Genomic DNA, 15,540 nt, shown 5'->3' with positions numbered 1-15,540 from the left:
GCTGGCTTCCAAGACGGACCTGCTGCTGGCCAAGGCCAAGCCAATCAGCGACAGTGGCAGCACCTCTGGGATAACGTATTTAAGAAGGGAGAAAAAACCCCTTGCTACTGCAGCCAAAGAGAGGAGTGAGAATATGTGAGAGAAACAACTCTCAGACACCAAGGTCAGTGAAGAAGGAGGGGGACGAGGCGCTCCAGGCGCCGGAGCAGATTCCCCTGCAGCCCGTGGTGAAGACCATGGTGAGGCAGGCTGTGCCCCTGCAGCCCATGGTGATTAACGGTGGAGCAGATATCCACCTGCAGCCCGTGGAGGTCCCTACGCTGGAGCAGGTGGATGCCCGAAGGAGGCTGTGACCCTGTGGGAAGCCCGCGCTGGAGCAGGCTCCTGGCAGGACCTGTGGGGGACCCCCCACCCCGAAGGACTGCACCCCATGGAAGGGACTCACGCTGGAGCAGTTCATGAAGAACTGTAGCCTGTGGTAATGGCTCACGTTGGAGAAGTTCATGGAGGACCGCCTCCCACGGGAGGGACCCCACGCTGGAGCAGGGGAAGAGTGTGAGGAGTCCTCCCCCTGAGGAGGAAGGAGCAGCAGAAACAACATGTGATGAACTGACCGCAACCCCCATTCCCCTATGCCACTCGGGGGGAGGAGGTAGAGAAAATCAGGAGTAAAGTTGAGCCCAGGAAGAAGGGAGGGGCAGGGGGAAGGTGTTTTAAGATTTGGTTTTATTTTTCATTACTCTACTCTGATTTGATTGGCAATAAATTAAACTAATTTCCCCAAGCCCAGTCTGTTTTGCCCGTGATGGTAATTGGCGAGTGATCTCTCCCTGCCCTTATCTCGATCCACAAGCCTTTCATTATATTTTCTCTGTCTTGTCCAGCTGAGGAGAGGAGTGATAGAGCGGCTTTGGTGGGCACCTGGCATCCAGCCAGGGTCAACTACCACAACAGTTGATATAACTAGATGGCTTGTCTGCCATCTGTCTCCTCAACAAATGCTAGGCATTCTGTTCCAAACCAACCACACCATCTGCAATTAATAGGTTGCCAGAATGACTGTATACATATACTTCACATGCTCAGAGTTGGTGATTTTCCTTTATTTGGCAACAAGCAAAGCCAAATATTTCCAGTGAAACTCAAGAAAATACCACAAAATTGCTGGGATTGAATAGCCTTGCCCACCTCACCAAACCAACACAATTTGTAATTTATAAACAAATACAAGATAATAAAATACCTTCCATGTGTGGCAATAGGAAAAGATTTCTTAACACAGAGAAAGTTATTCACCTGAAAAACCTAGGCACACTGCAGAACCTCCAACCTTGGGAGAATTTTACAAACAGGTGAGATACACACAGATGTTCAACATACTCCTCTGTTGGTCCAGCCACAAGACAAGAACGAGCAGTCAGCAGGTGGTTGCCATCTTTGGCTTGGCAGTGGCCTCCTTATCTTGTTCACCTGGGAGGTGGTAAGTCTAGAAGCATGTCTCCTATGGAACTGACTTATACTCAGGCACTACCAGCCAAAGGGGTTAACAGTGCTATCTCTGCACAGTGTGGAAGCACCAGGGGAGGAATTAGCTGCTGACCTCCACCCTGAGAGAGGCTGAAGCACCTTGCAGAAACCGGGATCTTCTCTACTCGCATCCGTTATGGTACACCTCCCTTTCATTTAAGTAACATAAACAATGAGCTACCTGTAACCTGTTAGGTCACCTCTATAGGTACAAACAAATGATAGCACAGTGCTGGCACCAACAGTTTCACAAGCTATGGAGATCAGGTTTAGCAGCACTGACGAACATTTTAAAACGAATCTGGTGTTGGACACTGCTGGCATCTTCTCCACGGGAGCCGGAGCCACCCGCGCTGCGGGCAGGACCGCGGGGGCAAATGCTTCAACGCGCCTCTGCTCTCCAGCTAACGTGGTAACAAACTTCGGAGGCTTCAGGCGTGCCCCGGAACAGCGGGGGGCAGCGGGCTGCCGCAGCTCCGCGTTCAGCCGAGCCCCCGCCGCCCGGCAGCAGCACGCCGAGTGGCCGCCTGCTCCCCCGAGCAGGGGGCTCCCTAACACGGGCTTCCTGGCGCCAGCAGACGGCCCAGGGCTTTGTCCCAGTCCCTTCGAGCGCCTGCCCTACGCCTTCCCCTCCCCGACAGTAAGCGCTCCTCCCGCTGCCGCCGGGAAAAGCCCGGACTCCCGCACCACCCGCCCGGCTGCGCGGCGGGGAAGAGAGCCCGCCGGAACCCGCAGCCCTATACCGAGGTTCCGCCAGGCGTTCCCGCCTCGGCGCGGGGCCCGCGGCGCGTACCTTGGCGGAAGGCGGTCAGAGTCCTGCCCCGGGCTCTCAGAAACGCGTCCCCCTCCGCCGCCATAGCTCCCGCCCACCGTGCAGCCGCTGCCGACAGCCGCCGCCTGGCCCCGGGCCGGCGAGGGGGCGGCACCGCCTCCGCCGGGGGCGGTGCCTGGGCGCGGGCGGGGAGAAGCCCCGCCGGAGCAGGGGTCTGCGCTGGCGGCGCAGGGGGAGGTCGGCCTGAGCCAGGCGGTTGGCAGGGAGTGTGGTCGGGCGGCTACGGAGGGAGCGGCTCCCCTGGGAGAGAGGCGGGGGCACGGCCGCGCGAAGCGGGGGTGCTGCGGGGTGCCTCCCCGGCGCCGCCATGTTCGGGAAGCGGCAGGGGCCGGTGGGGGCGGCGCGGCGACATGGCGGCCGCGGGTGGGGCGGCCTGCGGTGTCTGCGGGTGAGAGCGCAGCCTCTGGGAGTGGAACCTGCCCCAAAGATGCGCTGGCTTTTAAATTAATAATAATTTAAAACGTGATAGATTTCCTTCATTTTCAACTTGTTCCTAACCTGCGCACTGAAGTAACCCGATGTCATCTAAAAGCATTGGCAGTCTTCCTCTGTACCTTGAAGGGATGTTTTCCAGGTCAGATTTCTTCCTGGCGTTAATTGCACTCGCAAAGTTGGACATCACCACCAACTGCTGTTTGGAAAAGAAAAAAAAAAAGTTAACATGAAAAAAGTGAAGGCATGGTGTCTTTCCGCCCCCACCGCCAGCTCTCACTGGCTCCAGCCGAGCGCCTCCGGCCTGGCTCGGCCTTGCCCATGGGCCTTGCCCACGGCTGCGGGTAGCATGGTGGGCAGCTACCACAGCCCATTTTTCTCAGCACCAGGCTACACAGTCGGGTAATAACTGAAATATATGGGTAACGCTTGCAAAGCAATGTTTTCTTAATCTTTTCTGGACTGGAGTCCCTTTTTGACCTAGCAATACAGGAAGGATAATATGGTGGTGATTTTCTGGTTGAACAGCTGGGACCCCGTTATTCTGCGCTGTGTGACATGCAGAGGTCTGAGTGCCTCTTTATTCATCTTGTGAGATCTGTAGCAAAGCACTACATAAGGTTCCTGTTACCAACTAAAACACATTCGTATGACTGGATTATTTTTCCATCTGTAAAATGGGGGTATTATTATCCACAAATGAAAACAGTTTCATTCCTGCTTGTAAACTGCTTGATGATCATTAAATGGAAAGCGCTAAAGGAAGTCTCTTTTAAGTCGTTTTTGTCAGTTCCCCTCTTTATGAGGCAACATTTGGTACATTAAGCAAATAAATACTAAAGTGCATTTTTGACTCTCAGGTGCAGCCTATTTAAATGTCCTAACACCATCATAGGAACAGGTGATCATGGTCTAATGCTGGAACCACTCATGCTAATATAAGAGCAATTGGCTGAATGATCCAGAGATTTTTGACCTTTTCTGGTTTTTTTTCCATTTTTCTCTCATCTGCTTAATAGAGCTGAGCAGTCATATACCAGAATATATGACTGCTGCATGACTTCGACTAAACTCAGGATGAATTTTGCAGTGAAATACCATCAAGATCAGGCCAAAAAGTGTAGAGAGACCATAACTGTTTTGGCAAGATGGCATACTGTAGTTTTGTAGCACAAGGATGTGAGCGTGTGATCAGCACACCGAATTACCTTTGTCTTAACCTGGATGTGTTGCTAAAGGCAACCATTTTTCTTAATTCAAGGTACGCATGTCTGAAAGACTGAATCAGACCTGGCAGACAGTGGATTCTAAGATCTTCTAGATTTATCTAAATCTCTGTAATTTCACAGCTCATTTTTCTACGCTTGTGTAGGGGTCTCTCTTCTACAAAATTCTGTTGTCGATACTGTGTTTGATCTCTGCAGGATTGGGTCACGGATGCTTGGCTCTTTCTAGGTGATGTGTATGGTGTGTATGCGGCGTGCCTATGTTGCCTCCTCTTCAAATGGAATCCTCTGATACTACATCAGCTTGAGTATTGTCTACTGTAATGAGGATGCCACAAGAAATTTCCATTTTGTAATTTAAACACATTTTCTTGTGATTTTGCAGCCTGAATGCAGAAGTGTTTTCATCTGCAGAAATAAAGGAACATTTGCATATAAACGTGAGAACTGCGGATGGGGAGTGTGTGTGCAGGAGGGGGATTGCTGCTCTCTCCTGCTTCCTTTACTCTGCCAAATTTGAAGTATGCATTTTTGAAGCCAAGATCATGGACCAAATGCTATACAGCTAAACTCATTTTACTATGACTAAATCGTTTAAAGTTACTACTGATCTATGTTAGTTTAATTATAGATTTTTGTGGACTTATTCCAGATGAGGCCTAGATAAAGCAGCAGAATTTTGTCATAGGACTTGATTTGTTATACAAAGTGTCATGAATATAATGACACTGAATAAATAATTTACAGTACCACGTGTCTGGTCTTATTTATAGAGTATAAATGGAGAATAATTTTACTAATTTTAAAAAGTTAGTGTGAGCATACAGAGGAGAATATACCATTCTGGAAGAGCATGCAGTACCATTGAAAATAAGATAGATAAAAAGTGAGAAATGGGAGGCATTGAAAAGGAAATGCTTATATAAGGTTTAGCTTAGTAATGACTGTGATTAGAATAGTGCAGATCTGAGAAGTCCACATCTTCTAAGGCTTATTCTAGTACACGTTAGATCATGCTGCCAATCCTTACAGTTCTTAACAACTTGAAAGTTCTAAAAAATCCAGTAGCAGACACTCTACTTTATTTCTTACTGCAATTTAAAGTATGATTGTATGCACTTCAAGAGATCTAGATAAAGTACTAATAAAACAAGTAAGTAATTCTAAAATTTACTATCTCTGATAAGCAATTCATATAAAGAGCAAAATAGTCAAAGCAGTGGTTGAAGGAGGGAATCCTTTCTCTATTCTCAGCAAATGACGAGAAGACAATAAATTGCAAAAATGGAAGAATACAAAAGGTGAAAAGGACAGAACAGAGTTGGTCTAGACATGGGAATTAAAATTGCAAAGCACAGACAGATATGCAGATTTGAAACTAAACCATTTTAATCTTATACATAGAATAGAATGACTATCTGCCATCTGGAATTTGGGAAATCCAATGAAGGTTAGAGGTGTAAACAACACACACAGGATTATCAACATCTGTTTTCAGTGCTTGCTGATATGTATGAGTCCTTGAGGGATAAGTTAGAGAAAATAATGGGAGTTAATAAAACCTGATGATATAAAAAGGATCACATCATTGTATTTGTTTAGAGACAATATGGACTTACACACGCTGAAAATAAACAATGCATATAATGTATCAAGTCTGCCTTCTATTGATGTCTTCTTCCAGCTCCCATAAATCCTGTAATAGTACAGCATTCCTAGCAGATGTAACATTTTGGAAGGTTTGGCTTATGATACCCCTCCTATTCTTTTCCCCAGAACAGCTAATGGATAAAAATTAATAAGTGTTGAAAACTTACAGTAGTATCTCATACTAGCCCACTCTGTTTCTATCTCCCGTTCCATTGCTGAAAGTAAAAGACTCCAGGATGACTATGCTGGTATAAATAAATTGAGCAATCTAAGCCTAAAACGTTACAGAATATGATAAAACTTAAGGTCTGCTCCTTTGACATTCTATATGAACATAAATGAATTACTACACTAAAGAGTACTTATCCATGTTAAAAAAAAAGGCCTGTTAATATTTGGCCTTGATACCAAATGGCTTTCCATTTTCAAAGGGCCCAAAAAACAACATAACAAATATTAAAAATGTTTTGCACAAACCAACTTAAAAAGATTGGTTGACCAGGACTAATATTTTGTTGCTAGGAAGGGAACAATGATGACACTGATTATTACCCCAGTTAAGAATCCACAATGTAATTGATTTTTATCTGACTCATTTAGTGTGGGCAGGCTCCATTTGTTCAAGAAACCTGTAATATATTCCTTGAATCACTGTAACTATGAGAGAGAGAAAAGTTGATGTAATGAGTTAAACACACTATTTAACTCAATTTGTTTTGCACACTGAATTCCCATTTCTGACACAGATACAGGTTCTATCTAGATCTACTGGTCGTTTCTGTAAGATGTCTCATTCATTTTGTGTGCTGCCAAATATTCAAGAGTTCTACCTTATTCAGGGTGCCTCTGATTTTGCATTTCCCTATCCTGACGTTTCATTTTCAGGTACACTGAGTACTTGCACCTTTCATTGAGTAATTGAGGCCTGGGCTGCCAGCAAATTCAAAAGTCATGACCAGTAATGACTCCAGTGAATGAGAGAGCTAGACTAGAAGCAATTCTTTGAGCTGGTGTGTATTTTTGACACATTAGGTGTCTACTCCTGAAGAACCATGGATGTTTGGGTCATGAGTTTGTATTGAAATTGCTAGACACAAAAAAAATGCATAGGAATCCAGCAGGGCTAGAGCTAGGTGAAAAAATCAAGACTTTAACTGAAGTACCCACTTCCAAAATTATGCAGAAAATTTGTGATTGACTGCCACCTCATCCCGAACTATCTAAGAACTTTCTGACTTAAATGTTCTCTATACATGTTGAGTTCTGTGTAGGTGCATATCCAGAATTACTCCAGTCAGAATTGGATAGCATTTACCTATTGTTTAAAATTTATGGTTCCTGCTGCTCATTAAGACCTGTCCAGTCACAAATGGAAGGCAATTAGGCATATAAATAGATTTGAGGAAACTCTTCAGTATATATATACACACACACATATGTGTGTGTGTGTTTTTAGAGTACTACAGGCTTCAGGTATATACTATTGGACTTGGTCTAAGAAGAAAATCTAGATTTAAGAGCTTTTCATTCACATCTATAGCTAAAATTTGGATTTGTTGGACTTTTCTTATTTTTAAAAAGATTTTCCATTAATGTACAAGCAAAAGCAGCAATCTGGCAGAAGAAGTAGTATTTAGTTTATGCATCTGTATGCATGACTCTCAGATTCCTTTCTCCTTCTTTGCTGATAAATGACATTTTATTAGAAAAAGATAAAAACCCAGATGATCATTAACCACAGTTGCTATTTCTGCCAAAAAAATCAAAGCAGCAGCAATCCTTTACGTATTAAAATTCAATAAACAATCAGAGCACTTAGATGTTTTTTCAACTAGGCATACAACAAGGACATTCTTGTTTTATTGTTACATTGGTTAACTCAAAATGCATTGCAAACGTACTGGGCAAATCCCTTTTTTTCCTTGCTCAAAGCAGAAAATTATTTTTCAGGCTGGAAAACTTCATTTTTACATTACAGGTGACATGCAAACAATTTGGGTTTTTTGAAAAATGATACTTCCTTTTTCTTCCTTTCTTGTATAAACAGAATTCATCCTCTTTCATAAAAGGGGAAAATTTTTTTTGGTCACCTAAATTTTTGCAGGCAGGCTCTTTGCAGCTCACTTGTTTAACCAAATATGTTTTTGAGAAGCACATGTACATCACCATTCTGACAGGATATAACAAACTGGACATAAAGAAACAACGACATCAGATTACTCTGAGAAGAAAAATTGTCTTAGTGATTACAAAAAAACTGTGAAAGAGGAACCATTGTCATATCACTTTGCAAAGTTGTAGCTTCCGCTACAGAGTGAGGTTTGATGCCACAGAACTGTCCTCTGTGTAAGTGGAAACTGTAGTTATACATCAATCAGGCAAGTAAACCCTCTTGTTGATTGGTCTTCACGGGTCCCAGATTACCACTACTTTCCTCTCAAAATACAGCCTTACCAATAGATTGCATCAGCAGTTGAGAGAATCTTTGCTGACTTAGAGAATGATTTCCCCTTAGAGAATGAGGTCCCCTAAAACCTTCATAGAACTCTTCTACGCATTAGTATTCACTCATGTTGTGTGCCAGGTTTTGCATGTGAAATAGATCTTAAAATTGACTTTCCCATCTGTGATGTCACTAATACAGCAGTCACTGAACTTTCTAAAACAGGATGACTATGAAGGATGCATCTATTTTACCACAGATTTCTATTAAAAAAAAATGTTTTTCAGTAATTAAAGCTGGAGATGAACAAAGAAGGTACTCCGGGAAAACCACAGATAAATTTAAGCACAAATGACCCATCATGTTTGTTTTTCACTCAGTGACTGAAGAAAATGAGTTCAGAGACTGGTGAAGGATGCTGAATAGGTAATTATTGCTATTACAAACCTCTTAGTTTAATTTGTAGGAAATATGATTTGAAAATGAAACAGTACTTCATTTTTAAGGTTTCAGTGTGGACTCTCTTTCAGCTGTGTCTAGCACTTCTGCTTCTCAGAATTTCAAGGAGCTTTCCTTTTCCATTAATGATAGTATTAGATAACCAGAAGCATCCATTTTTCAACAGTATTATCTCAGCAATAAATTTCATTTTCTGCTTCTCTCAGGTTCATGGTCTAAAGATCTGTAGGTGTTTTACAGGCCTTGAGTAAAAAGAGATAAAGATCAAAACTGGACACAGGTAGAGGTACACAGAGGCTGTTTTATGAGTGAAGACATAACATGCACCACGAAGCTTCTACTTTCTAAATTAATAATAGATGAGGACAAGACTGCATGCCCTACAAGGTAAAAGTAATCCACCTGTTTCGTACTAGCCCTTCACTTCAACTACTCTCCTCCTTCACTGTGTTTGCGATGATTTTTTTCAGATTTCTTCCAGTTGAACTGTATTCATAACAACTAAGTCAATGACAGCAAACACTGTGTGTATTCCCATAGTGGTGTTCATTTAATTTTTTAACCCTCCAATATTTTTCAAATCTCCGTTACAAATGTAACAGAGTCCAATGTCCAAATATAAAAAAAAGCAGACTTTAACTGATGATAGAAAAGTGGCTTTCCCGCTCTTTGAATTTCTGCTGTTTCTAAAACAATGGAGAACTAAAATTTTATTTGTGGAAATATTGCTTGGTCTTATCGATACATTCCTACATTTGCTGAAGAATGATCACAATAAAGACACATCCCCTGTACAGCAGGCAAAATAAAGAAATTAACTAAAGGGCCTCTTCTCCAGATGACTTGGAACCATTACAGATCATTTTGATGTTTGCCAGTTGGTTGCAGGCATATGCAGTAGAGAATGAGAAAAGTGCTACATTCAATGTTTAGCAAATTTACTCTGTGGCAAATTTACCCAGTGACCTTGCAAAATGAACTGCGCCATCCATTTTTGCTTCAGACACTCTAGCTTTAAAATTAGATATAAGAACCTACTACATTTTTGCTTCAGACACTCTAGCTTTAAAATCAGATATAAGAACCTACTACTACGAAGCCTAGTCAGGCTTGTTCAACAAGCATGGTGGAGTCATTGAATGTTGTTGTTCAAGAGTGGGTCTGAGAGTGGGAAAATTATGTAATGCCAATCCAAAGAAGTAGAAAAAGACTGAAGGCCATTTGTCTATAGGGATGCACTCAACAAGCAGAGGTGTAATGAACCACATTTAACCATGGCATATTGACTACACCCATTTGACAACAGTCAGTCTGGCTACAAACCTATGGTCTTGAACTTACGCAGTGCTCTTACTTTATAGACTGTTACTGGAATGAATGATAAAACAGGAACATCCTAAAAATAGTGAAGCACGATTAACATTTTTGTTGAACACAGTGGAATGGATTCATCAACCATAACAATTTTTTTAATAATTAACTGTGCTGAATTATTCATAAAAAAAGCACAACATTCATACAGTGTAATTATTACAGTGTGAAACACGTTTGAATTAGAACAAGATAACTTTATCATTGGGTAGGTAAATTCATAGTGTCAGGAAATGTTCTCCTCCCCAGGTTCTAGGAATTACGTGCCTAACATTCTCTTGCAGCACACAGTACAAGCTACGATTAATAATATATCTATAGCTGAACATAAGGTATGGAGGGAGTTTTTAAAATGTTTAATTATTCAAATGAAGGAATTAATTGACTGTGCCTTTTTTGCAGTTCCACAATATTTCTAAACATTAGAAAAGCTCAGCATGCTAGGAAGAATATAATAAGTGCCTAGGAGGAAATAAAAACTAAAATAAGTGGAAACTGAAAACTTTCCTAGTAACTGAAGCTATGGCATACACACTGTATATGCTGTCATCTGGAGTTACATGCATAAATCAAAACCATGATACATTCTTATGTATTTGGGCTCCTGAATGGAAAGAAATCAGATACGAAACGTATGAGCTTATCATTCCTAATAGAGTGTAGGCTGGTGGTGTTTGCGTATTAACAAGGCTCTTGCAGAGATGGCAAGATTGCCAGTTGGTGTTGGTATTTACCAATTAACTTTAATATCAAGAAAACAGAAATTTACTTTTACTGTCTTTTAATTAAATCTGTAGCACACACAAATTTACAGTAAGATGGGTGGTTATGCATGTGTCTCTTCCCTATAGATCTTTTTTATGTTAGTATCTTGGCATGAATGGAAGAAATCTTTTCAGGGAAAAGGTACATCACATTCAACTGCTTATAAATGCAGTACAAGGCTTTGATCTTTGGTGTTTAGGCTTAGACTTTCAAGGGGTGTCTCCTTACTCCCATTTCATGATGAGTTCCATAACTCAAAATGTTTTCAGAGAATGCAATGACCTTTTGAGTTGCAGATGCCATAGGAATTATATTGTACTCCAGTGGAAACCTTGAAGAAAGACCTTGAATGTGAACAAGTAATCACTGATTGGAGAGCCAGTGGAGTATATCTAGTGTTGGTGTAGTACTCATACTTGTCCTACCACTTCAGTTTTGAAGAGCAAAGTGAAGTCCAAATGATTCACATTTCAGCTTTCCGTGACAACAGTAAGCTCTCTTGCTCACCAGAGAACCTCTTCTTTGTTTTTCTGTCCTTCCTCATACTAATCTGAAGTAGCTTCTTCATCTCTTATTAATGGTTTCTGTTAAGTAAACAAAACAAAAACAACAGAAAGAAACTGTAGGGACATGTTCTTATGCTGAGAAGATGAGTCCAGATTCTTGAATTGATTAGGAAGAGGCACCTGCTAGCTATTTAACCTCCATAGAAGAACACTGGGTGAGACAGACTTCTGTGATCGGCGTTTCATTGTTGGTTGTCATGTTTTCCACTCAGTATGCAGACTTTTAGGTTCATCCTTCTGAGGCATCTAACTCTCTATATGTCCTATAGAGAGAACTTACGTATCTGAGACCGCATTTGAGATTCTTCTCCGAAAGATGGGCGTTATGGAAAAACAGTTTAAAGTCAGGGGAAAAAGCATATCTATGTATATACAATATATATACACAAAATATGTATATTATATATAAAAAGCGTGATTGATGAATCTGATTCAGTGGGTGAAGATCTTGATGTACTATGCCTATTTGACATACAAAATGTGATGTAATACTGTATCAACAAGCTGCACTTCACTACAATATTTACTTCTGTATCTGACAAATTTCTTTTATTCCTGATTCTAAAATGACAGTACCTTTTTACCTTCATCAGTTCTCAACCACTTCTAACCTAGTCTCATCTGCCACCATATTGTTTGATTATTTCTGCGAAAAGTATTAAAGAATTCTGAATTGGTGAGAATTTGCCAGTGCTGAACTTTTGGCAAAATAGCATTCATTACTATACTTCCAGGCTTACCTAGATGGAGATCATCATATTCCTTGCTGGAACAGTCTGATGGGAAAGCAACTATTCTGTTTGCCTCTCTAGAAATCTTCAAGGCTAATTTGGCTCAAGAGAAGGTCAAATTTAACTGGAAACCAGGTTGATTTACATTTATTTTCAGGCAAGCTATAGTCAAAGTTTAAATATTGTTAAATGTAAAATGTATAGCCATTATAAACAAGTTATTTATGCAAGTCATTCATCTATATTTTCATTCATCTAGCAAGAAGGAGGAGGAATCTGCGCAGACAATCAACATAAAGATTGCGCATAACTTTTGTCTGCCCTAAACCGCCTTTTGAGAATTTATTTGGGACTGAACTGACTGTTTATATAAGGCTAAATTTCTTTCCCGGTGCAGGTTTTGTAAGCCAGTATTGCTAAACTGTAGTAGGGACCCTCCCACTGTGCATTTTCAGGCATTGAGAGATCTGTACATGGTCTGTTCATGCACTTGATATGCTACAATACTTGAAGTCCATCTATGGTAAATAAGGCTGGGAAGCTTGTCTAGGAACAGGCTGGGAAGCCCTGACCTGGAGAAACATCTGTTACCTTGCTGTCAGCCAGAAATAAAGATATCATAAACAGACTGGTACTAGAATTTCCAGACTTTCCTCTTGGCTTCCAAAGCCAGAAGAAATCTGTGTAGTTCTGGTCTTGCGCTCTATTTTTCCCCTTCAGCTCCTCATTGGGCAAAGAGGCACCTTTTGTCTTAGTAAAGAGAGTGTTCAATTTTTTACTAACAACCAGCAGAGAATACTTGTTTTTAAGGCTTCTGCCAGGTTTGCTTAATTGGACTCTTTGGATGAAAAAAGCTAGCATAAGGCTATGCTAGTAGTCTCAAAGCTCTGATTTTCACACTTTAGCATTAATTGGCTTCTGGATAAACTTTGGTTAATCATATTTCTGCAACTCAAGCAAATAAAGAGCGAAATTTACCCTGGCTGTAAGGAGCCCTGGTCCCATTTAGATCCATTAGAATTTTATCTACTATTATTCTCCCAGTACTTCACCCAGCTTTTGAAGTATAATTGTTTTGGAAGCATCCAGGTATGTACACGGATAAAGTATTTCAGTAGCTAAAATCCATTCAAAATTAATTTCTCAATGAAAAATGTTTTACACTTAACTCCTAATACACTGAATAACAGATTTATAAACCTTGTGGACTGGCATCTGGTTTCCCCGCAACAGCAGTTCTTCCACTTACTCCTGAGAATACCTTGTTCTACTTCTGCAGGTGAAATATTAGCACCTTGTTCATGCCCACTCAGACTTTGACTTATAATGATGCCGTCAGCAAGGACACAAAGTAGTGTAAAGTGCAATGGCATTCTTGTACAATGCAGCTGTTAAGAATTTGGAAATTTAAAATAGCAATGCTTACTATTTGAAACCTAGAGTTGAGTAAATATCTTGAGAAAGGTTTTGTGAACTAATGAGATTGCTATTATTTTTCAAACTTTTCCTTTTTTGAAGAAAAGAGAATTGCAATATTTCTGGGTTCTTACATAGCTTAGTCTAGCAAGTATTTATCTCATCTTCTAGATAAAAAAACCCAAAAAGCCTCATCCTTGTATTAAATCCTATGTAAATAGAAAAAGTGCAAAGTAGAAGTTAACTTAGAGGACTTCCTGTTTGAGCTTCTGAACAATAAATCTCACCTGAACAAAACATAATAATACCATTCTGGGTAAAACTTGCCTAAGATGACTGAGCAGACAGATGATAGGTATATAAAATATTTTTTTGCCAAGAAGGAGAACTCACATTTATTTATTTATCAGCTAGGGTTCTAGATGAGTTTTTTATCAAGAGAATAATATACCATATGGGTGTCATTTCTGAAAAAATCATGCACCTCTCTCATACAGTCTAGACTAAATCAAAGTGAAGAGAGCATTTTGTGGTTTCTGCAAGTAAATTTGTAAAGACCAACAAGACTCAACAGATTTTCAGGACAAAATCATAAACTTGTTGTGGTGAGCACCATGATGTGTGGGGGAGGAGGAAGAAGTGCCAGCTGGATCCATCATCTATCTTGGCAATTATACTGTGTTCATCACCATGGTATCAGGACACCTTTACAAGCTCTAAGAGTAATCACAGTAAAGGATCTCTAGTTTCTCCTCATGTCCTAGGAGGGATGGCTTTGTTATTCTCATTATTATTGTGGAACAGGTAAGTGAAAATAAGGGATTTTACATTTTATTCTTAAGGAGCTGAGATGTGTAATTGTTCCAATATCATCAGGGAATTAATTCCACAGCTGTATGTCAGCTGCCAAGAAAATTTTATCTGTTCATGGTATAGAGATGACTCTTCCTTGTCCCAGAGGAATGCAACTGTAGTGAAAGGCCATGAAGTCAGTGAGAAGTAGCCTTCATCCTCTTACACTGTCAGGGCACAGAAAAGTTGCTTAGGATGGATGTAGGCAGGAAGGTAGAAACAAGGATTGTTGAATACGCTGCTGATTTTTATTGGCTTCCCTAATAGTGCGGGCAGCTTCCCTCAGCATATGTGCTAGAGAGCTGTCTTTATCACTCTGCCAGCAGACCATGCCTCCCTTGGGCTTCAATGTACTGATGGACATAGAGACCAGAGCTCTGTTTGAATACATTTTGAGCAATATATAGCTGTCTGCACTGGGGCTTAAAGGTGCAGTGTATGCGAAAATATTATTTCCTTAAATATTTCTACATTCTCTCATAAATAGGCATCAGAATGTGGCCCTTATTTTTGTTATTTTTGTCTTTAACTTTTTCTGTATGTTTTTTTCTGTATCCTTTAATGTTAGATTTTGGTTTTCCTTTCATTATGAATAACACTAGCATTATAAAATAACCACATTGAAACAAATGGAATTTTACGTCCTATAAAGAACATCTCAATGAGAATAAACTTACTAAATCTTGATCCTTAGAGTGGAATCTTCACTCCATTGAATTTAATAGTAATTTCTTGTTAACACTAATGAGTCTAGACTTTGTTCTTTGCATACAGCTGTCAATAAGTAAGTAATGATAACCTACAGACCTAATACTAAAAAAATCCTTTGCAATGAGATGAAAAAACTGAAAACTGGACTCAGGCTTTGCATGCAGGATCTATTTCTGATTTTGCTGTGCAAGTGTTTTTTTTTAACTTGAGCTAAACATTATGACAGAAACAAGTGAGATAATTGGGTATTATGAGATATCTGCTCTTTTTCACTTATGGTCATTTTATGTGTTGAAATACTTGCATTGTTTATGTAGGAAAGCGATCCTATTGTTCAGCCATCTAAATTATCTGTTTCTTCATCATACTATCAAGGCTCACTTCAACTGTTCTAGTTTGCATAGAAATTACATGCAATTTCCTTTTTAATTTTGTTATTTTTTCTTTTTAAAGAAGAACAATCACTATATTCACAGGGAGAATTTGTTAAACTGGAAAATCATATTTAAGACTTCAAGGTGTATATAAATTACAGAATTGACTTTAAAAAGGCCAGCTT

At 40.4% G+C, this 15,540-nt stretch overlaps 1 protein-coding gene across 2 annotated transcripts in view; it reads right to left on the bottom strand.

The window, feature by feature from the left end:
- CPPED1 (calcineurin like phosphoesterase domain containing 1) overlaps positions 1–2,579 on the bottom strand; it is a 53,828-nt gene extending 51,249 nt beyond the window's left edge. Inside the window, exon 1 of one of the 2 annotated variants that reach the window (XM_075165031.1) lies at positions 2,321–2,579. In XM_075165031.1, the coding sequence (XP_075021132.1) occupies positions 2,321–2,384 (64 nt within the window). In that variant the 5' untranslated portion in view covers positions 2,385–2,579. The remainder of the gene's footprint in view (positions 1–2,320) is intronic. The other variant, XM_075165030.1, reaches the window with a different exon arrangement.
- Between the last annotated feature and the right edge of the window lie 12,961 nt (positions 2,580–15,540).

Source organism: Calonectris borealis, chromosome 16 (genome assembly GCF_964195595.1).
Source record: "Calonectris borealis chromosome 16, bCalBor7.hap1.2, whole genome shotgun sequence".
NCBI lineage: Eukaryota > Metazoa > Chordata > Aves > Procellariiformes > Procellariidae > Calonectris > Calonectris borealis.
The sequence above is the reverse complement of the archived record's forward strand: the minus strand, read 5'-3'. Positions and strand labels throughout refer to the sequence as shown.